Source organism: Eulemur rufifrons, chromosome 19 (genome assembly GCF_041146395.1).
Source record: "Eulemur rufifrons isolate Redbay chromosome 19, OSU_ERuf_1, whole genome shotgun sequence".
NCBI classification, from domain to species: domain Eukaryota; kingdom Metazoa; phylum Chordata; class Mammalia; order Primates; family Lemuridae; genus Eulemur; species Eulemur rufifrons.
In genome coordinates this window covers 104687080-104710791 of record NC_091001.1, presented here as the reverse complement: position 1 = coordinate 104710791, position 23712 = coordinate 104687080, and the positions used below count along the sequence as shown (strand labels likewise).

General features: G+C 34.6%; 1 protein-coding gene across 1 annotated transcript in view; it reads left to right on the top strand.

Annotated features, from left to right (window-relative positions):
- The window catches only part of DDX1 (DEAD-box helicase 1), a 34413-nt gene extending 13348 nt beyond the window's left edge, over positions 1–21065 (top strand). The window contains exons 12-26 of the mRNA XM_069495271.1: positions 12–126; positions 888–1026; positions 4042–4102; positions 7928–8026; positions 10140–10229; positions 10953–11141; positions 11796–11847; positions 13523–13669; positions 16638–16729; positions 18039–18111; positions 18230–18302; positions 18387–18429; positions 19185–19280; positions 19575–19695; positions 20753–21065. Of these exons, the coding sequence (XP_069351372.1) occupies positions 12–126; positions 888–1026; positions 4042–4102; positions 7928–8026; positions 10140–10229; positions 10953–11141; positions 11796–11847; positions 13523–13669; positions 16638–16729; positions 18039–18111; positions 18230–18302; positions 18387–18429; positions 19185–19280; positions 19575–19695; positions 20753–20883 (1521 nt within the window). The 3' untranslated portion in view covers positions 20884–21065. The remainder of the gene's footprint in view (positions 1–11; positions 127–887; positions 1027–4041; positions 4103–7927; positions 8027–10139; positions 10230–10952; positions 11142–11795; positions 11848–13522; positions 13670–16637; positions 16730–18038; positions 18112–18229; positions 18303–18386; positions 18430–19184; positions 19281–19574; positions 19696–20752) is intronic.
- Positions 21066–23712: the final 2647 nt, after the last annotated feature.

The window sequence follows — 23712 nt, the reverse complement described above, 5'->3', positions numbered from 1 at the left end:
TTCAATGCTAGAATGCTGAACTAAAATTTAACTTCGGTGAAGAAGAATTTAAGTTTCCACCAAAAGATGGTTTTGTTGCTCTTTCCAAGGCTCCTGATAGTTTTACTGTCAAATCGCAGCACACAGGTATTGTACCTGAGAGGGTAAGGATTTCTAGAATAGTGAAAAAAAAATGGGTGAAAACTCTAGTAGTAGGTCTTCTCATAGTAAGTTACATAGACTTCCCTTGCTGCTTTATTCATAACATCTTTATTTAACATATCAGTAAAATTCAGTTTCAAAACCTAATTCATAACTCTTTAAGCATTTGGTTTCAGTTTATGCATTTGGGATCCCAATCATGATGGTGATATCATCTAATATTTATTGAATGTGTGCTTATTGAATGCCAAGGCACCATGTTAAATGCTTTATATGAATTATGTGATCTTCACAACAACCCTATAAAGTAGTGCTTTTCTTATTTTACAAAGAACCTGAAGAATAGGGACTTAAAGTAACTTGCCCAAGGTCACAGTGCAGATAAGTGGTAGAACTGAATTCAAATCCAAGCAGTCTGACTCCAAAGCCTATATGCTTATCCATTGTACTGCCTAGTAGATTTCAGTTATTTAAAGTACAAGCCATTTCATAGCTTGTTCACTTTATCACAAAACAAATGGGTCATTTTTATGAACATAGCAATCAATTTACAATTATTCCAAGTAGATTTAGTTTAAAGAAGCCTTAGTTCACTTTAGAAATCTCAGCTTTATTTTGTTTTATTTCCTATACTTTATAGCAATTGTTTAAAATTTTGATATTAGAATATTTGCCCGCATGTTTTACAAATAATGGTATTTTGAGGTGCGATTTGCATGTGTCCTAATCTTTTTTATTCCCCTAAGGTAATGCACAGGTGGCACAAACAAAGTTTCTCCCCAATGCTCCAAAAGCTCTCATCGTTGAACCTTCCCGAGAGTTAGCTGAACAAACTTTGAATAACATCAAGCAGTTTAAGAAATATATTGATAATCCTAAATTAAGGTAAATCTTCCTTCTGTGCTCAAATGCCTGTTGTCTTTAGGTTTAAAGTGTTTTGGAAGATGAGTAAGGTAGAAAAAAAGAGGTAGAAATTCAGTGTGCATACATAATACATATGTAAGAGTGTAAATAAACTTTGATGCAGTAACAATTTCTATATAAAACTCCTGTTTATTTGGTAAGTGGTAAGGTTTTTTTTTTTTTTTTTTTTTAAGCAAGTTGAAATTTTTTCTGTGTTTCTTACATAAAGAGTTATGGTTAGTCAAACAGTATTGGAGTAAAAGTTAATTTTTTAAAGGGAGCATTTCATTCGGTGGTAGATTCATTTCATCACTTCATTTGCATAGAAAATGTACCACTCTATTTTTAGCATGTTGGTAAGCTTCGCCAGGTTGGTTCTAGGCTGTCCCACAGTGGTGGCTTTCTTCCATTTGGGCATTCAGACTGGTCACTAATTGTCTGCCATTGGAGGGAGACCATAATTTAAGTGATTTTATGGAGCTTCTTGCTCAGTAGCAATCCCTTTTCATTTGAAGAAAGCTATACCATATAAGTAAGCTACTGTTAGTTGATTTGACACTTGGTTTTTGTTAATTTTGCTTTTAATTACTTTTTTTATTGAAACATAATTCACACCCCATAAAACTCACCAAATAGAAGAAAGCCACCACTGTGGTGATTATACTCAACTCTGGGACTATAATCAAAACTAAAAACAACTTGTACATTTTAAAGGGTGAATTGTATGATATGTAAATTATATCTCAATAAAGCTGTTTACAACCAGATTATCTTCTTTTAATAAACAGACAAAATTACTTCCTGAGGCAGCCAGATAACTTTCAATCAGAAGTCTCTACCAAGAGCCTTCCTTTATTAATTGTATTCTTATTTTATTTGATTAGTCATTTAAAAAATATTGGAAAACATTAAGAAAGTAGATGACATGTTAACACTGAGTTTTATAATTCTATGACTCATTACAAATCGGCTTGATGGCTGCCTACCTTCATCTTAAATTAATTTAGATAGTAAAACTAAATAAACAGAGCAAAAAGCTTTCCAGTCTGTGAATTTCCGTTGTCTTGGCACATTCCCTAACCACCTACCACCCTAGAGCCATTATGTTTCCCAAATCCATTACCAAACCAATTTCAGAACATTTTCATCACCTCCAAAAGAAACACTGTACCAATAAACAGTCCTGTTTCCCCCTAACCTCATTCCTAGGCAACCACTGATTTTCTGTCCCTGCAGATTTATCTATTCTGGACATTTTATATAAATGGAATTGTAAATATATGGTCTTTTGTGACTGGCTTCTTTCACTTAGCATGTTTTCCAGGTTCATCCTTGTTGCAGTGTAATCAGTACTTCATTGCTTATTATTGCCAAAAAGTATTCTGTTATATGGACATTTTGGTTTATCCATTCATCAGTTGATGGACATTTGAGTTGTTCATCACCATTGGGTTTTTGGCTGCTATTCTGTGACCATTTGTGTACAAGTTTGTTTGTGGACATATATTTTCATTTCTGCTGAATATATACTTAGAATTGTTGCATCATATGGTACCTTCATGTTTAACATTTTCAGGAACCACCACACTATTCCAAAGTGATTTCCAAAGTGACTGTATCATTTTGCATTCCTGGTAGCAGTGTATGAGAGTTCTAATTTCCTCACATCCTCACCACACTTGTTATTTGTCTTTTTCAGTATAGCCATACTAGTGGTTGTGAAGTAGTATCTTATTTTGGTTTTGATTTCCATTCCTTAATGGCTAATAATGTTGAACATCTTTTCATGTGCTTGTTGGCCATTTGTATATTTTCTTTGGAGAAATGTCTGTTTAGATCTTTTGTCCATTTTTCAATTGAGTTGTCTTTTTATTGTTGAGTTGTAAGGGTTCTTTATATGTGCCGATATGTATATTATTCTATATATGAGATACATGATTTGCACATATTTTCTCCTATTCAGTGAATTTTCTTTTTACTGTCTTGGTAGTATCCTTCAAAGTTCTTAATTTTGATAAAGTCCAATTTATCTATTTTCTTTTGTCACTGTGTTTTTAGTATTGTAGCTGAGGTAGGCTTTGTCTAACCCAAGGTCATGAAAATTTATTCTTGTGCTGTCTTCTGAGAGTTTTATAGTTTTATGTTCTACATTTATGTTAATGATCCATTTTGATTTAATTTTGCTTATGGTGTGGGGAAGGGGTTTAACTTTAACCTTTTGCATGTGCATATTGGTTTGTCCCAGTTCCCTTTGTTGAAATGAGAAAAATTCAAACAGCACAAAAGGGCATTCTGTGAAAAGTAGTAAGTCTTTCACTCTATCCTCCAGTTTCTAATTATCCATCCTGGAAGCAACATTTTAAATTGATTTTTATATATTCTTTCAGAGATAGCTTATACACATACAAATATGTATGTCTAAAGAGGTGTATTGAAACTAGGTTTTAGAGGACCTTGAGTTATCCTAATTTACCAAGGGTATGTGGATGAAGATTTAAAAGATTTTTTACTTTACAAGCTTTCACATTCTCTTTGATTACTACCACACTTAGCATTGGATATGGCTACTGGGATTGAAGTGCTTTGTTTTCAACCTTCTCCAGACTTAATTTATTGTGGATTTTTTCTAAATTATATTTATTGCCATGCGAGTTGTATTTAACTCACGTTAGTTGTGAGCCCAAGGCTTTGTGAAGCATGTGTAACTCACACATCTCTTCATCTTGGGAACTACGAGAACTGTTTTTCAAGTTTCATATAACTCCCACACAGAAAATAATAAAAAATAACAAATATTTCATTAAATTAGAAAGAATCGTTTTATTTTCAAACTTTTTATTCTATTTCAGTAATAAAACACCATAGTCCCAAGGAAAAATTTTTTTTTCCTAGTGTGGCAGTTAATTTCTACCTAAAAGAAATGGGTACAAATGAAACAATGTAAAGCAGACTTTCATCTTTTTTCTGCATTAACTGTCATTCTGATATTTATTTCAGGGAGCTTCTGATAATTGGAGGTGTTGCAGCACGGGATCAGCTCTCTGTTTTGGAAAATGGGGTAAATAGTACTTTTAATTTTTAAAAAGTATATTAGATACATGATTTGCATATGTTTTCTCCCATTCAGTGAATTTTCTTTTTACTATCTTGGTAGTATCCTTCAAAGTTCTTAATTTTGATAAAGTCCAATTTATCTATTTTCTTCTTTTGTCACTGTGTTTTTGGTATTATGGGCTGTCATTTTGGCAATATATTTCTGTTTTGTTTCAAGAAAAATCAAATGAGGTTGAAATTAATACAAAGTCAAAATAGTGTATTTGTTAAAAGGTATCTTGCAAATGTGCCTCTTCTTTCCCCAGAAGTATCCAAACCCCTCTTGCAAAATTCTAGCATCCATGAATTTGAAGGAGAAACTCAAGATTAAAAATGGTGGTAAAATAGATTGCAGAGAAAGATAGAAGTTTTTGCAGTGAGCCTTGGGAAGGATGAATAATGGTAAAAGATAAGTTCAGATTTGTGAAAGGGGAAGTCTTAAAGACTGTGCTGAGGCCTGCTGTTATGAGGGACAAAGCTGAGAGTGTGTGATCCCCATTATTGGGGAAGAAGTTTAGGAAATTCTTAACTGTGTTTATCAACTCTGAAAGTAGGACTTCAAAAAGTATTTTATGTATATGAAATAACTTTCTCATTGAAAAATTTTTATTTTCTTTCTTAAACATTTAATCATTTAATATAAACCACCTGAAACTGAGTTTAGGCAAGCAATTATTAGTATGTCCTCCTTCCAACTCCATTAGTGCTCTTGTCAAACTAAATTTTATGCTAAATGGACTTTAAATTTGACCTGGTATGACATATTAAGAGCAAGGAGTCATATTACTGTGCTTGTTAATACTATTCTGAGTAATATTGTTTTGATATGTTTTTATTTAGTGCTATGGTTTGAATGTCGCCACCAAAACTCATGTTGAAATTTAATTGCCAATGTAATGATATTGGGAGGTGGGGGCCTTTAAGAGGTGATTAGATCACGAGGGCTGCACCCTCATGAATGGATTAATGCCGTTATTGCAGGAGTGTGTTTGTTATCTTGGGAGTTCAGCCCTCTTTTGCTCTCTGTCTCTTGTACTCAATTCTGCCCTTCTGCCAGGGATGCCCCTTGCCAGATTGGAGCCCCATGCTGTGGGACTTCCCAAACCTCCAAAACTACGAGAAATAAATTTCTTTTCTTTATAAATTACCCCCAGTCTGTCGTATTCTGTTACAGCAGAAGAAAATGGCCTGAAACATTTAATGTGTTATATTTTATTTTAGTGGTTGTTAGATTTAATAGGTTTATTTCCAATCTTGGTCCCTTAAACCCAAACCCGTTTTTCCCATAAGATAGTAAGTTTTTCAACACATGTTTTCCAGGTACAGAGCTTTTAGGGAATTAGATCTGCTTTCATCAGTCATGTCTTAAAATTTGGTACTAACTGAAGCTAATGGCAAAAGTAGTGTTATTCCATAGCATTCCTGGCAACATTCAATTCTATTCTACTTCTTAAGGGACCTAATAGGTTCTCTTTCTGCTCTTCTTTCCATCTTACATTTTCTGCTTCTGTTATCTTCTACCTTCCTCTGGTTCTGCCTTAGCCCCATATTGTTTCTTATGTTGGAGTGAGTCAACTTTGGAGTGGGAGAATAGAACTATTTTGGTTTCTAATCTTTTAAAGTTGCTGTATGATGCAACATGTACAGTTAAGGCCTGATGAAATAGTGCTATTATATACATCGTAAAAATATTTCTCTCAGGTTTTTCCAATCTGACTTTTTTTTTTTTTTATTAAACCTGTGTTTGTTTTCATGCCCACTTTACCTATTGAAATTGAGGAGGGAGGAAGTTCACATGGGTGATCAGAAACCTATACTAGAGATGTTATACACAGAACCAGAATAGTATTTGTTTACTGCTGTGTACAGTACCTGTCATAGCGGTTGGCACATGGTAGGTTCTTAATACATTGAGCAGATTTTATCTTGACATTTTCAGGCAATATCCTGGAGGTTGAACTTGCTTGTAGTTATCAGTGCAGATGAGACAATAGCTTAAAAAATATCTGTGTTATTTTTCATGGAAATGTAAGTGTCTTATATTGGATCGAATTAAAAGTCCATACAGCATAATGTTCTGTTTTTTCAAGGGGTAAGATATCGAAATAATGGGACTAAGGATAATCTTGTTGGTAAAAAGTTATGTTTTTAGTCTAGAGTGGAGAAAACAGGTGAAACTAATGAAAGTATTTGTGATTTTTCATGCCTATTGACAGAAGTTTTGAATTGTGTACTTTATTGAGTGATTTTATGTAATACTTTATTTGTGCTGACATGCATGCATTCATATCCACACTTTAAAGATTCCCAACCTTTATTGACTGCTTTCTAGAAACGGGCTAAGCACTGTGCTAAAAGCATAATATTTTCTTATTCAGTTCTCACAACAGTCCTCTGACATGATACTCTTCCCCGTTTTTACAGATTAGGAAGAGGGCTTATGTTAAATACAAGTAACTTGCCCAGGATTTTATACTCCATAAGAAGAGCTTTACTCCCGAGCCCGTGTTCCTAATCACTGTACCTCCTGCACTTGACTATAAGATTTGTCTGTGAGAATGCAAAATGTTGTTAATTGTTTGTACTAGCATGGAGGTTCATTATATTATTCTCTTTTGTGTATGGTTGAAAATTTTTGTGATTAAAAAAATAAAACTTGCTGTCATTTAGATTAGACTCTTTCTCGTGTTTGGAATTGAGTTTGAATCCCAGTGTGGGTAGTTACTAGCTGGATAACCTAAGTGCTGTGACTTTAGTATTCTAAACTTCAGGTTCCTCATTTAGAAATAGGAATAATAATGGTATTCACCTTAGTGGTAACATGAAATGAAACTTGTAAAATGTTTAGCACAGTGCCTGTTCATTATAAGCACTTGACAAATAGTAATAATTATTGTTTTCCTGGAAGTCTATTCAGCATTGCTATTAAATATAACTTAATTTATTGAGCACCTGGTATAGTAGGCATCAAGGGCTTTACATATCCTTTCTTAATTATCAAAATCATCTTGAAAAGCAGAAGGGATTTCCCCACTTTAGAAGTGAGAAAATTGATGGTAGAAGAGATTAAAATAAGGAAAGGTCACACATCTGAGTAATGGTGGAATTGGTTTTTTTTTTTTTTTTTTTTTTGAGACAGTGTCTCACTCTGTTGCCCAGGCTAGAGTGAGTGCCGTGGCGTCAGCCTAGCGCACAGCAACCTCAAACTCCTGAGCTCAAGCGATCCTCCTGTCTCAGCCTTCCGAGTAGCTGGGACTACAGGCATGCGCCACCATGCCCGGCTAATTTTTTCTATATATATTTTTAGCTGTCCATATAATTTCTTTCTATTTTTAGTAGAGGTGGGGTCTCGCTCTTGCTCAGGCTGGTCTCGAACTCCTGAGCTCAAACGATCCGCCCACGTTGGCCTCCCAGAGTGCTAGGATTACAGGCGTGAGCCACCGCGCCCGGCCTGGAATTGGGATTTGAGTCCTGGTTTAATTTCAGAATTTCAGTAAATTCTTTGAATATTTACTTGGGAAATAAAATTTTATATGTTAGACTGTATATATATGACAGTTGAAGATGTCAAAATAAATTTTGGTCAGAATTCAAAATCTTCACATTAATTTCAAACCAAATACAAGTTAATATATGGCATTATCTGTAACTTTTTTTAAAAATTTTGAGTTGGCTGTGACTACTTCAGTATGCATGTTTTTGTTATGAATAGACAATTATTGGTTGCTATTTTAAGATAATTGTAATAGTTCTTCAGTTTTCATTAGGTGTTTCTTTTACTGTTTTTCAGGTAGATATAGTTGTAGGCACTCCAGGAAGACTGGATGACTTGGTGTCAACTGGAAAGCTGAACTTATCTCAAGTTAGATTCCTGGTCCTAGATGAAGCTGTATGTTGAAATATAGTCATGCTTTTTTAAAAAAAGTTTGCATATGTTTTGAGATATATTATAAGATGAAGAAAAACTACAACTCAGTCATTGTCTCACTACCTAGAGATAATCATTGTTAGCAGTTTGATATAGTTTCATCAACTCCTTATGTTATATATATATTATTTTATTAATATGTAGTTGAAATCAAACTATAGGGAATCTGGGAAAATTTTTAATAAATGTAATATAAGTATTAGGTTATTAAATATGAAATGTCCAATTTCCTTAATTACCAAGTTTGATCATTGATATCTCTGACGTTTCACTTTGACACTTCTTGTTTTATTTGTATTGTGAAGGTACATCCTCAGTCTTGCAAACACATGTTTTGGCTTGTGGTTATCTTTCAAATTTTAGAGCAATTTTTGTGAAACCATGGATAAGTCAAAAATCCATGTTATTTTTGAATATGAGTTCCGTTGTGGAACCAACCCAGTGCAGACAGCTCAAAATGTCAACAAAGTGTTTGGGAAGGTTGTAGCTAATGAACGCACAGTACATCCATGGTTTGAGAAGTTCCATTCTGGTGGTTTTAATCTTGAAAGTGAGCCTGTGGGTGACCTGAGACCAAGGTGAATAATGATGAGCTGAAAGCTATAGTGGAAGCAAATCGATCTCAACCTACATGTGAATTAGCAGCAAGGTTTAACGTTACTATTCCAATAATATTGGACCATTTGAAATAAATCAGCAAGGTAAAAGAAGCTAGATTCTGCATGAATTACATAAGCATCAGAAGAGAAATCATCTTGAAGCTCGCCTTTCTTTGCTGTCACAACTTAAAAGTGAACCATTTCTACACCATATTGTTATGTATGAAAAATGTATTCTTTTTGACAATCGCAAGCCTTTGGCACAATGGTTGGGTAAAGATGAAATGCCGGAACACAGTCTAAACCAGAATATTCATCCAGAAAAGCTAATGGTGTCTGTCTGGTGGTCTAGTGCTGGTATTAGCCATTATAGCTTCATGAAACCTGGTCAATTTATTATAGCAGATGTCTGCTGCAACCAACTGGATGAAATAATGAGGATGCTTACAATTAAGCAGCTAAGGAGACAGGCTACTTCTCTTGCAAGACAGTGCTTGACCACATGTCGGACGAACAATGCTGCTCAAACTACAGCAGCTGGACTTGGAAACTCTGTTATCCATTATATTCACCAGACCTTGCACCAACTGACTACCACTTCTTCCAGGCTTTGGACCACTTCTTGCAAGGAAAAATATTCAATTCTCAACAAACTGTTGAAGATTTCATTGCCACTTGCTCTCCATACTTTTTCGCTGCTGGCATCAACAAGCTACAAATAAGTTAAGATGGCAACACTGTGTCAATAGTTTAGGCATATACTTTGATAATGGTACTGCTTCTTGCTTGAGATATAATAAAATACACTTTTGATTCGAAATTGGACATTTTATATTTAATGACCTAACTTTTTTCTGTCATTGTTTGTAAATAATTTTTAAAGGTGGTCTAATGGTCTATTATATGGATATTTCGTGGTTTACTTAACTACTCTTGTTACTAGATAGGTAGGTAGGTTTACTTTTTACTCCAAGTAGCTATCTTTGTGTAAAAATTTTTTTACATACTACATATTATTTCCTTATGTCAGAGATGCAAAATGTGGGCTATCTGAAAGGACATAAATGTGTTTGAGGCCCTTGAGACATACTTCCAGATTATTTTCAAGTTGAGTTAATCTAGTTACCCAGCACTGAGGATTTTTATTTTTTATGTTAAAATCATATGCTTAATGTGTTAGATGTGTTAGAAGCTTTTAACTCTAGTATTAGTATGGTTTTGGATTGCTTATTGTGACTGTTTCATAGTTTAGTCACAAGGAACTTAAAGTTGAATTTTACCTTTAAATGTTCAATAGAACTTATCTTTACATATTCAGTAGGAAATAATCTATATAGTAGAAAATAATTTTACAGAAATGGGGTTATGTATGTGTATGAATTATTAATAGTTTCCTTAGTGTTTTAAGTTTGATTTAGAAAAAAAAGATTTCGATACTGATTAAAAACTTATATATTTCTTTGCTTCTCATGTAGGATGGTCTTCTTTCTCAAGGTTATTCTGATTTTATAAATAGGATGCACAATCAGATTCCTCAGATTACCTCTGATGGTAAAAGACTTCAGGTATAAAATTACTAATGCGTCTTAAAATACTTGTAGACAATTGTTAACATTTTAATGCTTATGATCAGGGTCAAAGTTTTTTATTTCAGTATCTTCTTGTTAACTGCTATATAAAATGTTTTCTTTGTTACCAGACTAAATAGTACACACAAAGATAACAGTCTTAAAAGACTGTTTTTAGAAATAAAAGAGAAGGGAAGTTTGAGGAAATTACTTAGGTTTTACAGAAGACTATAAGTAAAAAATTCTTAGTTGTTTTGTCCTATAGAGCATTTAGGGTTTATCTTCCAGATTGTTAGTACTGCTTCCTGTTTGAAAGAAAAATAACTTAAGCTATTAAAAAAGTTACCTTCCCTGTAGTTATTTCTTCAAACATTGCTCTTTTGTTTTTTTCACCTTTCTTTCTTAGGAAGTGTTTGAGAGGGAGAGGCTTTTGTGAGAAGGGGATAAATAATAACTTATGTTTTTTGATTTTCAGAAGTCTTTTCATGTTAGCTTTTATAGGAAGTCTTTAGGAGAGACAGCATGATTTCTATGTGACAGTGAGGGAACTGAACCTCAGAGGGGACTGCCCCAAGTCACACTGCTAGTTGTTGCTACGTAGAGTCTTGAACTTGGTATTGAGCTTGTCTTTAGAGTCCAGGTTAGCGTATTTTGTGTCCCACATCAGTATTTGTGTGATATATTATAAAAATTTCTAAATTTGGGTTTTTCTGTTCTTAGGTGATTGTTTGCTCTGCCACCTTGCATTCTTTTGATGTAAAGAAACTATCTGAGAAGATAATGCATTTTCCTACATGGGTTGATTTAAAAGGAGAAGATTCCGTTCCAGATACCGTACACCATGTCGTTGTCCCAGTGAATCCCAAAACTGACAGACTCTGGGAAAGGCTTGGAAAGAACCACATCAGAGTAAGTACTTTTTTAATGTTCACCTTTGCGTAGAATAAGTTAATTCATAAACTATGTGGGCGCTTAATGGTGCTTAAAGCAATCAGATATTATACCAGTGAAGAGTCCATTTCATTGACTGTGAAAGATGAGGCCTTTAAAAAGGCACTGAATAAGTGATGGACTCCAGCTTTTATTTTTCCTCTCTGTATAAAATTACTTTTGTGATCAGTTTCTTAGGTATATTTTTTATAAATAAGATTTCATATATATCTAATTTCAGATACAATGATTTCCATTTTTGGTAGCATTTTAGTAGGAACCCTCATCTGTGTCCTCTTGATGTGCCTTGTTCTCCTAAAAATCAGTTTCATGTGGTTGTCTTGTCTCCCGTTACTAGATTTAACTTTATATAGTAAAGATATGTTTATTGTAAATACATAATAGTCTGAAAACCACATTTGCATTTTTATTACATTTAAAATTGATTGCCTTAGATGTGCAGTTAATAAAGGGTTTTCCTGAAACTGAAGAATGATTTTGCCTACAGATTGTAAAGACATATGTCTGCAAGTAGTCTAAAGACAAAAACAATTCTCCTTTAAAAAAATGACACCTGTTCTGAATCATTACTTAACTACTCCCCATCCCTTTTTTGTCCCTTACTTTTGGTAGACTGATGATGTACATGCAAAAGATAACACAAGACCTGGTGCTAACAGTCCAGGTAAGTTAAAAGAACTAAATATGTTGAAAGATTTTGAAAATGAATTAATTTATTTTGTTGAATTTATGCTGTCTATTCTGTGAAGGATGTGAGGTGACCTACAAAATTATAACATAAAATTTGAAAATAAAAGCATCAAAAATAACAAGAAATAGGGAAAAATCTGATACCAGTCAACTTAGAGGAATATTAATCACTGAATTTAGATATTAGTCTCTTGGCATCTAAATCACAAATGTTTAGGATTATAGAATTCTCATTTACCATAGGAAACCAGCAAATTTTTCTCGAGACAGATTTTATATTGGCCCTGAGTTCCAGAAGAAACGTCATATGGGTTCTTCATATCAGGGATATTGGGTGAACAAAGAAAAATACCTTTGGCTACCACTTTGCAAAAGATACCAAAATGTTCTTGAAAGTCATTTATTCATATTTTTTGGTGGTAAAATACACATAACATAAAATTTACCATTTTAACTACTTTTTAGTGTATAGTTCAGCGGTATTAAGTACGCTCATATTGTTGTACAATCATCACCACTATCCATCTCCAGAACTTTTTCATCCTTTCAAACTGAAACTCTGTACCCATTAAATATTCGCCAATTTTTAAAAAGCCTAATGTTAAATCCCAACTCAAGGAAGATGCTTCTATGCAAAGCTGAGACAATTTGTTTTTCGAGTATATATCAAGGTACATCATGATACGAGGATGGTGCTTCATGATACAAGGATGTTACTTAGAGAACCTAGAAGAGTAGATCGTAAGCCCACTAGGCTGTATGTCTGACTTTACATGTCTCAGTTAGATCATTGGCAAAGGTCAGACCACATTTGCTTCATGGTTGAATTAAAGAAAGTTCCTTTGAACTCCATTTTATGTGTAGCTCCAAATTAACAAGATACATGCTCAATTATCCATATTACTGGCGGGGAGCAGAGACACTGCTAACTGGTAGTTCAAAATCTATTATACTGTTTGAGACTACATTTTATAAAATTCCAATTTTTACTCCCTATATTTTCCTTATAAAAGTTTTACTTAGTTTATATTACAATTAGAGATGAACAGAGAGACCTTAGGCATATGTTGGGTCACATCTTATGTATCTTATGTTAGATAGTTGAGAAGTAACAACTATAGCACAGCTTCACACTAAAAAATAGAGAAGATTTTGGAGGACAGTGACTAAGAAATTATTAAGTAGGTTTGATGCTAAGGTTTTTATTCCAGAGTGAAGTATGAACTTTCTGGTGTTTAGATTGATTTAGAAAGTACATTAACTGTTTTTAAGAGGGGTTAAACTAATTGTATAAAACATTCATTGAGCATTAAGGGACGTTAATGCAAAGCAGACTGATTAATAAGAACAAAGGTTTGGGTATGTATTTCTGTTAATTTGTCTGTGTGTATGTGTGTGTTCTCTCATAAGAGGCATAGTCATAGGTATTGGTGTATCCCATAAAGTAGCATAAAAAACATTAATAAAAACAAATAAACAAATGAATTAACCTATATAACCCTATCTTATTACTTCTTGTCCTTAACTATAATATTTGTATTACAGTAGAATTTTTTAGGAGAATTAAGCAGTAAGTCTATGACTGTAATTACATGTGTTCATGACAAAGTCAGATTAAAATTCTTTTGGGTTTTGTTGTTGTATTCAAGAAATGTGGTCTGAAGCTGTTAAAATCCTGAAGGGGGAGTATGCTGTCCGGGCAATCAAGGAACACAAGATGGATCAAGCAATTATCTTCTGTAGAACCAAAATTGACTGTGATAACTTGGAGCAGTATTTTATGCAACAAGGAGGAGGTAATTTTTTCTCACTTGAAATAAATTGTGTTTATTTCCTCATTTAATAGATTATTAATCTCGTGTTGATGTAATTTAGAATGCATGCACAGAATTTAAAGCAATCACGGCGCATCCTAAGTATCTGTGCTTATCCAGTACTTTTCCATATGATCAGCCCTAGGAAAAACACTGAGAGAATTTCCCACATAGGTATGTTTTCTTTACAGTGAGCATGAATCTCAGCATTCTAAGGCTTTTATATCATTTGGGAGAAGGATAAAGTTACTAACTTTAACATTAAAATTTAAAGTGTAGTCACTAAAATAATAGAATGCATATCTTTCAAATCAGTAAATGGGGAACAAGGGAATGAGGGAAAAAAACCCTAATCTAAACAAGGCTAAGAAAGGAAGAGAAAAATGATAGTTAGAAATTACAAAATAAAGATCAGTGGTGGAAAAATCTGAATGTATCAGTAAACACTGTCAGTGGACTGAAATCTTCTGTTAAAAGGCATAGATTGTTAGACCGGATGAAATCTACCTACATGCCGATTATAAGGAACATACCTAAAACCTGAGGACATGGAATGATAGAAAGGAAAAGTAATGAAAAAATATTTATGGATATATCAGCAAAAGTGTTTACCAAAAGAAAGCTAGCTTTCTTAATAAGCTGTATTAATAAGAGATACAATAGACTTTAAGACAAAAGTATTCCTAGAAACAAAGAGGGTTGCTATGTAATAACATATTTAATCCACAATGAAGATAAAAGGATTCTGATTTTATGCTTCTTAAAATATCAAATATGTAAACCAATATGAAAAAATTCTCAATTTGTTGTTATGGAAATGCAAAATAAAATCACAATATGATACTACTGTACATGCTAAACTAAAAATACAACACCAAATTTTGAAAAGGATATGGAGCAACTAGAGTATTCTTACACTGTTGGTGAGAATATAAAACAGTATGACCACTTTGGTAAAGGGCCTTGCAGTCTTTTATAAAGTTCAACATTGCTATCTTATGGCCTAGCAGTTTGACTCCTAAGACAAATGAAAAGACTTACTGACAAAAAGATATGTGCAAGAATGGTCATTGCAACTTTATTTATTAAATAGCCTAAAACTGAAAACACACTAGGTGTCCATCAGTAGGAGAATGGCTAAACAAAATGTGAAATACTTGCACAGTGGAATACTAGACTGGGAAAGGGTATGAGGGTACTTTGTGGGGTGATAGTGATATTCTGTATCTTGATGGAATTTTGTCAAAGCTCAGCAAATAAATATATACTTAGGATTTGTACATTTTCTTATATGCAATTTTTACCTCAAAAAAAAAAAACACAAGGAAATATTAAACCCTAATGATATGCGTGCTAAACTGTGTACTGATATTTGCAGTTTACATTGAAATGTATCAAAATATAAAAGCGAGTTGATGGATAGATATGAGGCTAATCAAGATAGTGAGTATACAGCTGTTCAGTGTTAAAATTCTTGTAGTTTTTCTGTATGTCTGATAACATAAATGTTGGAAAAATTTATAAAGTAAAAATCGACAGATACACAAGATAACAAAAAAAATATCATTATTGTAGTGGGGGAAGACTAACATCCCTCTTCATAATTGATGTTCATCAAGGAGATGGAAAACTCAGAAAGGATATAGAAAATTTGAATAATTTAAAAGTTTGAACTAATGGTCATATAAAGACATTACATGGTTGATTCCAGTGAACAGTGTAGTAACACGTTTTTTCCCCAAGTCCTGGCAAACAGACTTACTTGGTTGTTTTAGTTATAGTGACTTTTGTAATAAATATTTTCTTCCTGTCCATGTTTTGAATGGAGGAGTTGAGTATGTAGTTAGGAGTACTGTCAATCAAATAGTAATACTAAATAGTAATACTCCTTTTATCCTCTTTCCCTAAGTATTCTGGTAACCTCTGCCTAGGAAACAAGTTTATCAATCCATTGCTAAAATCAAAATACAATATATAGCAGATTACAGGAGTTTAAGAGAAGGGATTAAAGGATCCCTGCCGCCCCCCACACACGCACACATACCTCAGCAACAAAGTAAGAATGTATATATATGATACTTCCCTAAATTACTTGAATTCAGAATGTAATAAAACCTCAGTTGTATGCTTATAGAAGTTCTGGTTTGCTGTTATTTCACCTCTGCATAATTAATTTTTGTATTAGTCATTTTGAATGGATATGTTTCAAAATATATTGTTTCCTTGAGTTCTCAAGTATACTTTATTGAATCCAATTTACTATGGAGCATAGTTAAGTGGCATCATTATTTGGGGCTGTTTCAAAGTGGTTCCTCCTGGTTCTGTTGATTTCCAGAAGGCTGTTTGCCCTTACCTTTGTCAGAACTGTACTGTTTTTGTTACTGTATCTATTTGAAGAGTTTTCTTTTCAGAGTTGGCTACCACTGCACCTGCCTCTAAAATAGCACCTCTCTATCCTTAGAATTTGCTGCCTCTACTCTGCTACGGCCAAGAAACCAGATAACTAAGTTGCTTAGAACACCTTGAGGAGGGCAGACTTTTGGGCATGGCCTTTTAGGAAGGGCATGCACTTCATGATGCTTATTTTGATTCTTCCAAGAATGATGTCTTTTGCCTACTTTTTGAGTCTTAGCTTTATATAGGATAGTGAGGTTCCTGGTGTACACATAGGCACTTTAGTTGGAATACTGCCTTACCTACTCCTTCTGCAGATTGGGAAGGGTGACTTAAAATGTCTGTGAAAGGAAAGCAATTTTATTGGTCCATAGAGTTCATTTTAATGGCATTTTGCTTGTGACAGAAATTGTGTTAACCATAGTTTGTGGCAAGTTGGGGTATAGATTTTCATAGAATTTTGTGGTACTATTATAATCTAAATTTTATTGGCTTTTTGACATAGTATTAAGCGTAATGTTTTTCAAGGTTAAATGTTCAATGTGCTTTTCACTAGGACCTGATAAAAAAGGACACCAGTTCTCATGTGTTTGTCTTCATGGTGACAGGAAGCCTCATGAGAGAAAGCAAAACTTGGAAAGATTTAAGGTACTGATATTTCGTTGGCTCCATTTCTTTAATACTTAGGGGAGTTGTATGTACTTTTAATCAGTTCCAGTTAATATTATTAACAGTTCTTGTCCTAGAAATTCTAAAATATTTCTGCCCTAACTGATGTATCTTTAGTTATCTTTGACACTCAAATGGTAAATTACACATTCTTTGTCAGTACACTACTGCAACGAGAATTTTCAATTTAAGAAAATTTTAGTTAAATTCTTTCAGGTGGATATTTTTAGAAGCAATATCATTGGATAGTTAAGCCATGTCTGTGAGTCTTTAGGAAAAAAAAGTTTATAGTAGTACTCATAGGGAATTGAATTTATAGATTAAGATAGATACTGAAATGTGGTTTTATAGAATTAAATATATCTTGCCATTGTTTGGGGTAGCCCTTCCCAGTTGTGTGCTTGCAGCACATGAACAGGCTATATAGCTCTTGGTTTAGGTGAGTGGGGCTTAAGCCACTTAGAACTGACGGTCAGTGACCTCTACCCACAAGCAGGCTCATCCATTCACCGTGGCGTGTTTACATACCCCGTGTTTAGTGCAGATACGGTCCCTGGGACCCATAGTAAGAGAAGAGGTGGGAAGTATTGGGCTCAGGAACTTTGGATGATGTTTCCATGCTGAGCGTAATTGATGGAGATGTGAAAGCATGTCGAATGGATTCATTTCAGCAGCTGTGCCGCCCTTCTCTATCCTGAACCAAAAGTCAGTATGCCACCCTCCTCCAGATTTCTAATTTTGCTGTGCCTTGAGGCACAAATGACATCCAGAGGCTAATTTGTATTTCTTTGGTGAGATTTGGGGGGACGGGAGGGGAGTTTACCCCTAGGGGTTCCTTTCTCTTTAGGGTTTTGTCTATTGTCACAAAAAGCATAGCCTCAGGGAAAAATATCTAGTATTCTGGATTTATTTGAGTATGAGAGTAAAGACAATGTATTATGTTTGTATATTCTGTTGTATTTTATCTTTCTCTTGAATTTCTAAATATATTTCTAAAGTCCAAGGATTTCTAAAGATTAAGCCAAATTTTAGCAATGGTTTAATATCTTTGATATAAGAAAAAGACAAGCAAGAATGAGTCTAGTCGTTGATTTATTCAACTTAAATATCATGTTTCAGCAGATCATAACATAAAACTTCAACACTTGGACCGGTAAATGATGAGTATCTGGACCTCTAATCTGATAATAACATTTTAGTTTTTAGAAGTCTCATTTCGTGAAAAGATAGGATTTATTTTTATTTTTTAGCACATGTGCTAACAAATTTCTTTCTCTGTTCTCTTTAGAAGGGAGATGTGAGATTCTTGATTTGCACGGATGTAGCCGCTAGAGGAATTGATATCCATGGTGTTCCTTATGGTAAAAAGAAACTTTATACCTGTGGTTTGAATTTTATGGAATCTAAAGTAAAGCCTTCTAATGTATTTGAAAAATTTAGAAACTCATGGCAATTGATAATATTTATTTTTATTTTCAGTTATAAATGTCACTCTACCTGATGAAAAGCAGAACTATGTACATCGAATTGGCAGAGTAGGAAGAGCTGAAAGGTAGTGCTGTAATTTTTTTTCTCCCGTAAAAAAGCTTATATGCTTCAGGAATAAAGTCTAATTAAGACTTTTAAAATCTTTCAGAATGGGTCTGGCCATTTCCCTGGTGGCAACAGAAAAAGAAAAGGTAATCTTTTCAGTGTTCTATTATATTCATTGTGTGTTGTGATTTTAGACGTTGGAAATAAAAGCAGTTTGATTTTTCCATTTAAATGGAATTTAGTTGCATATGGAATATAAATGAACTTTTTAATAGCATCTTTATCTCTATATTCATTGAATGGACAAATAATAGGGTGAAATTTAGAAAGGAAAAATGCAACATATAATTTTTCATAATAGTCTTAATATCATTTTCACCAAAAAATATTTAAACACTCTCTGGCATGGTGTCATGGAAGATTTTTTATTGAGGGGGAGTATATCAAAATTATTTTGATATAATTACAGATTTGTAGAAAAGTTGTATTAAAAAGGAACTCCCATATGCTCATTGCCCAAATTCACTAGTCCTACATCTTGCCCTATTTGCTTTATTATTCTCTTACATAAAACATTTGAACTTTTTTTTTCATTTGGAACTTTATTTTTGATATTAATCTTGACATAGTATGCTTCATTATTTACTTTTTCACCCTTGTTTTATCTGAGAATTCCTTTCTATCACTGACTTCCATTTTAGAAAAGGTTTTGTATTATTCTCAAAAAGAACTCTTCTCAGAAGTTCTATTTAATGAGCTACTGAATAGTAGTAGTAATTGGATGACATATCATACCAATAATTCATTTTTCTAGTGACACAAAATGTTTAGAAACAAATTTAGAATAGGCTATTTAACATGTCTATATCTCCATGCATGTTAATATTTTTTTCCTCTTTAGGTTTGGTACCATGTGTGTAGTAGTCGTGGAAAAGGATGTTATAACACAAGACTCAAGGAAGATGGAGGCTGTACCATATGGTACAATGAGATGCAGGTGGGACTTTGACTAAGGCTCACAAAAAGCTTATTAAAATTGGTAAAATAGACTGCATTTATCTAGAAAAGTTATATCGTGGCTTTTATCTATTTGTCAATTATGAAGAAAAGCAGCGAGTTATTGTTTATAATGTTATCTGTAGTTTGTTAATCTTAAGTTGTGATTTCATCTCTTTAGAAATCTAACTTCCATTTATACTGAGCATTCTAGCCTTCCTGGTTTTATTTAATGCTATTAATATGCAACTCTATCAAGGAAATTTTTATTTGGAAATTTTTCTTCTTTTCTTAGTTGCTATCTGAGATAGAAGAACACCTGAACTGTACCATTTCTCAAGTTGAGCCAGATATAAAGGTACCAGTGGATGAATTTGATGGAAAAGTTACGTATGGTCAAAAAAGGGCCGCTGGTGGTAAGCTTTGAATTATTATAAATTCTATTTTAAATGTGAGTGTGCCTGTTTTGAACCTCAGTTTAAGAATAATTTTATTTTATTATGTTGAGTATATTATTTTTTTTTTTGTTTTTTTTTTTTGTTTTTTTTTTTTTTTTGAGACAGAGTCTCACCCTGTTGCCCAGGCTAGAGTGAGTGCCGTGGCGTCAGCCTAGCTCACAGCAACCTCAAACTCCTGAGCTCAAGCGATCCTCCTGTCTCAGCCTCCCGAGTAGCTGGGACTACAGGCATGCGCCACCATGCCCGGCTAATTTTTTCTATATATATTTTTAGCTGTCCATATAATTTCTTTCTATTTTTAGTAGAGGTGGGGTCTCGCTCTTGCTCAGGCTGGTCTCGAACTCCTGAGCTCAAACGATCCGCCCACCTCGGCCTCCCAGAGTGCTAGGATTACAGGCGTGAGCCACCGCGCCCGGCCGTGTTGAGTATATTATTAACATATCAATCATTCATTCCTTATTACTCTTCTAGCACTTTGTCCATACCTGTCTTGTGGCATTTTTTATTTTATGATCTGTATGTTAGTGAAGGACAGCAGCTTAGCTGTTTCTTCTGAAGTGTTAATGTCATAAGAGTATTTGAACATTTTATGGAGTTATTAGAAAACAAGAGTATAATAGGTGATTTGAACAAGGAATCAGAAGCCTTTGACTTAATTCAGGTGGTAATTGAGCATGCTATTCCTTTGCCTGGGATGCTCTTAGTTGGCTTATTCCTGAAAATTTTTAAGATTCAGGTTAAACTAGTGGTTTCCAAACCGTTGGGGGCGGGTGGGGGGGGTGGTGAGAGGGATTGGTAGGGGATTGGGACGGCTGTGAGACCTAATCATTTATTTATATTAAAATAATTGATTTAACATTTTTCAAAGTCAAAAGTTCTGGAGGTAACTTGACTAGTAGTTCATTTTTATTGCTAGAAGCAATGTTTAAAGTGATATAATTGAGCCAAAGCATTGGCAACAAGTTATTTCAAGCATGTCATTTACATTACTTTGTAATTTGTGTGTGTGATGCAGGTGGAAACTATAAAGGCCATGTGGATATTTTGGCACCTACCGTTCAAGAGTTGGCTGCCCTTGAAAAGGAGGCCCAGACATCTTTCCTGCATCTTGGCTACCTTCCTAACCAGCTGTTCAGAACCTTCTGATTTTTACATACATTGCATAAGATTTGAGTAATAAAAGTCTGTAGTTTTAAAACTCTAAAACAGTTGTACTGCTTCCAAGCAGCAGTATTTATAGTAACTTAAGCTATGAATGCTAACTCTTGCATGTCAAGAAACATTAGTCTTAGGAATCCTTCATAAAAAATGGCAGCCTAATAAAAATAAATTTGACAACTAGATTTTCATGAAGGTTTGTGTCTTATTTTAAAGTTATATTGATATGATTTCTCTTTTTAGGGAACACTGGGCTTATGAAGTAGAATTTATGGGTGTGTGAAGTTGGCAGAGGACCTATGTGGAAACACTAGAGAATATTCTCAGAGTAGAATTTTTCACAGGGAGTGTCCTAAATGGAGACAGTTTTCAGATGGTTAAGGTCTAGGTGTATATTGAAGCTAGAGGAGAGTTGTAACATGATGGAAAATTGGATGATCCTAAGGCAGAAGAACGGCCTGGTTAGTTTGGAAGCCTAGAAGTTTTCAGGATATTGGTAAGATTCTGTGTCTAAGGATTGAAGACTGATAAGATGTTGACAGTTAAGATGTTGAAGGATTATCCTTTCTTTCTATGAACCTTTCTTTCAAAATGATACACACCCATCAAGAAGAAACTAGTCTGCTGTCCCTCTAGGTCTTAAAATCAAACTTTTAAGGTCAGGCGTGGTGGCTCATGCCTGTAATCCTAGCACTCTGGGAGGCTGAGGCCGGAAGATTGCTTAAGCTCAGGAGTTGAAGACTAGCCTGAGCAAGAGTGAGACTCCGTCTCTTAAAAAAAAAAAAAAAAAAGAAAAGAAAAAAATATATATATATATATATCTCTCAAACTTTAACTTAGTTCTTTGGAGTGTATTTCCTTAAAACACTAGCTCTTGCCTAAAATAATCAGAAGGAAAAAGAAAAATTTAAATACGTATGATTGTATTATTCCTTTGTGCCTTTTGACTCTTAGTTTACAAAGTAGTTTTTGGGGGGAAAATTATGCTTGCTCCAGAGTTTCCTTAAGAGCACAGGGCTGTTAGAATTTCTTGTATAATGGTTTTCAAAACCATTTAATATGGAAATATTTTCTTAAGCAAAGCCTTGAGTGAAACTCCATATAAAATCTATAGTGGGAAAACTATATTACCTATTATATTGCATTCAGAGTTTGTGTGAAATGATTATGAGGATACCATTCTTTCACTTATCTCTAGACCACTTTTCTTTGGAGATATCCTAAAACTATTATAATAAATCCCAAAGTTATGTAGTGATAGCTCTTTGCAGTGTTCACATACATTAATCACTGCTTTAGAAATGAGCTTAAAAATTTTTTTTTTTAATTTTTGTAGAGACAGTATCTCACTATGTTGACCAGGCTAGTCTCAAACTCCTGGCCTCAAACAATCCTCCATCCTAGGCCTTCCGAAGTGCTGGGATTGCAGGCATGAGCCACCATGCCCAGGCTAGCAATGACCTTTTAATTGACCTAAGTGCAAAGACAAGACCGAGATTCAGACCATTTAAGTATAAGAGCTGGAAGAGATCTTCCTGGTCATCTTGTTCATGCCCTCATTTTATGGGAAGGAAAGCTGAGGTTAGAGGAATGCACATTCCTATGGCCTGATTGGTAAAACTGGAGATAGAACTTGGGTTTTCCTAGTTTCAGCTTTTAATCTTTGGGCTACCTTTAAAAGGTGATTCTGGGGTCCAAATGGGTAGGCCAGAGAGGAATGCTGGATAGAGCTTAAGATGGCAGGGTGTTGTTCAGTTTTTTTCTGCAGTTAATTACTGTCCAACTGGAATTACCCAGGGAAGAGAATTTTCAGAGGAGGAAGCCACATGTAACCAGACCAGCAGAGGGGTTGCCTGGAGACCTTATTTGCCCTTTTATCCCCTACACACATCACCATTAATCCTTCCCTTTGCTCTTAGTCTCGCTTCCAGATGCTAATTCCTTCAGGCCTCTGTATTAATGCTAAGAATGTGAATAATTGTTTATGAAAGTCTGTTGAAGATGTGGTCACTGAGTCTGAGAAATGCTAATTGCCTGGGACTGCGTTTCCTGGGTCAGCGGAGTATGAGTCGAAGTGATGTGTATAATTTCTGGGCCTTGTTCTTCTGCCCGCCCTTCCCTCTTCCCTCAGACTGGGACATGGATGTAGTGGCCCAGTTACCACCATTGGAAAAGTGTAATACTTGGAGAATAGCAGAGCAACAAGACAGGAACCTGGCTGGCCTTGGGAAAGAGCTGTCCACCCTCTCTGGACTGCCTGTTACAATAACTTGATCTTATCTGAGCTGCCTCATGTGTAGGGCTCTTTTGTTACAGAACTTTAGCCTCTACCCCAACTAATACAGAACACTAGAGGCCCTTGGAAGTCCAGAAAATGTTAAATATTAACCTTCCAATGGTAGTATGTCTGACTTGGCGTCTGCTTGTCCATTCTATAGTGCAGGAATTTATAAGTGTGCTTGGCAGATCTGGAATCTGTAGTTGTCTGTCACTCTTCCCACTCTAAACAGAAGTGCTGAGACTTACCTCAGCTTCAACATATCCAGAGGTGCCCGAGGTCTTAGGAGCCTTGGCACCTTCCTCCTTAGTACCCCTCTGGTCTTTCATTCACTGTGCATTCTCTTTGAAGCCACCTTCAGACTTTGATTGCTAAAGTTATGCTTTCACAGTGACTGTGAAGTGGTCTTGTCTTTGGGCATTTTCTTGTGGGGGAGAGGCTATTTCAAATCTTAAGTGTCCTGCTCTAACTCAGGTTTATGTCTTCTTCACTCTATTGCTAATCTGGAAGATATTTCGAGTCCTTTATTAGGACAGACT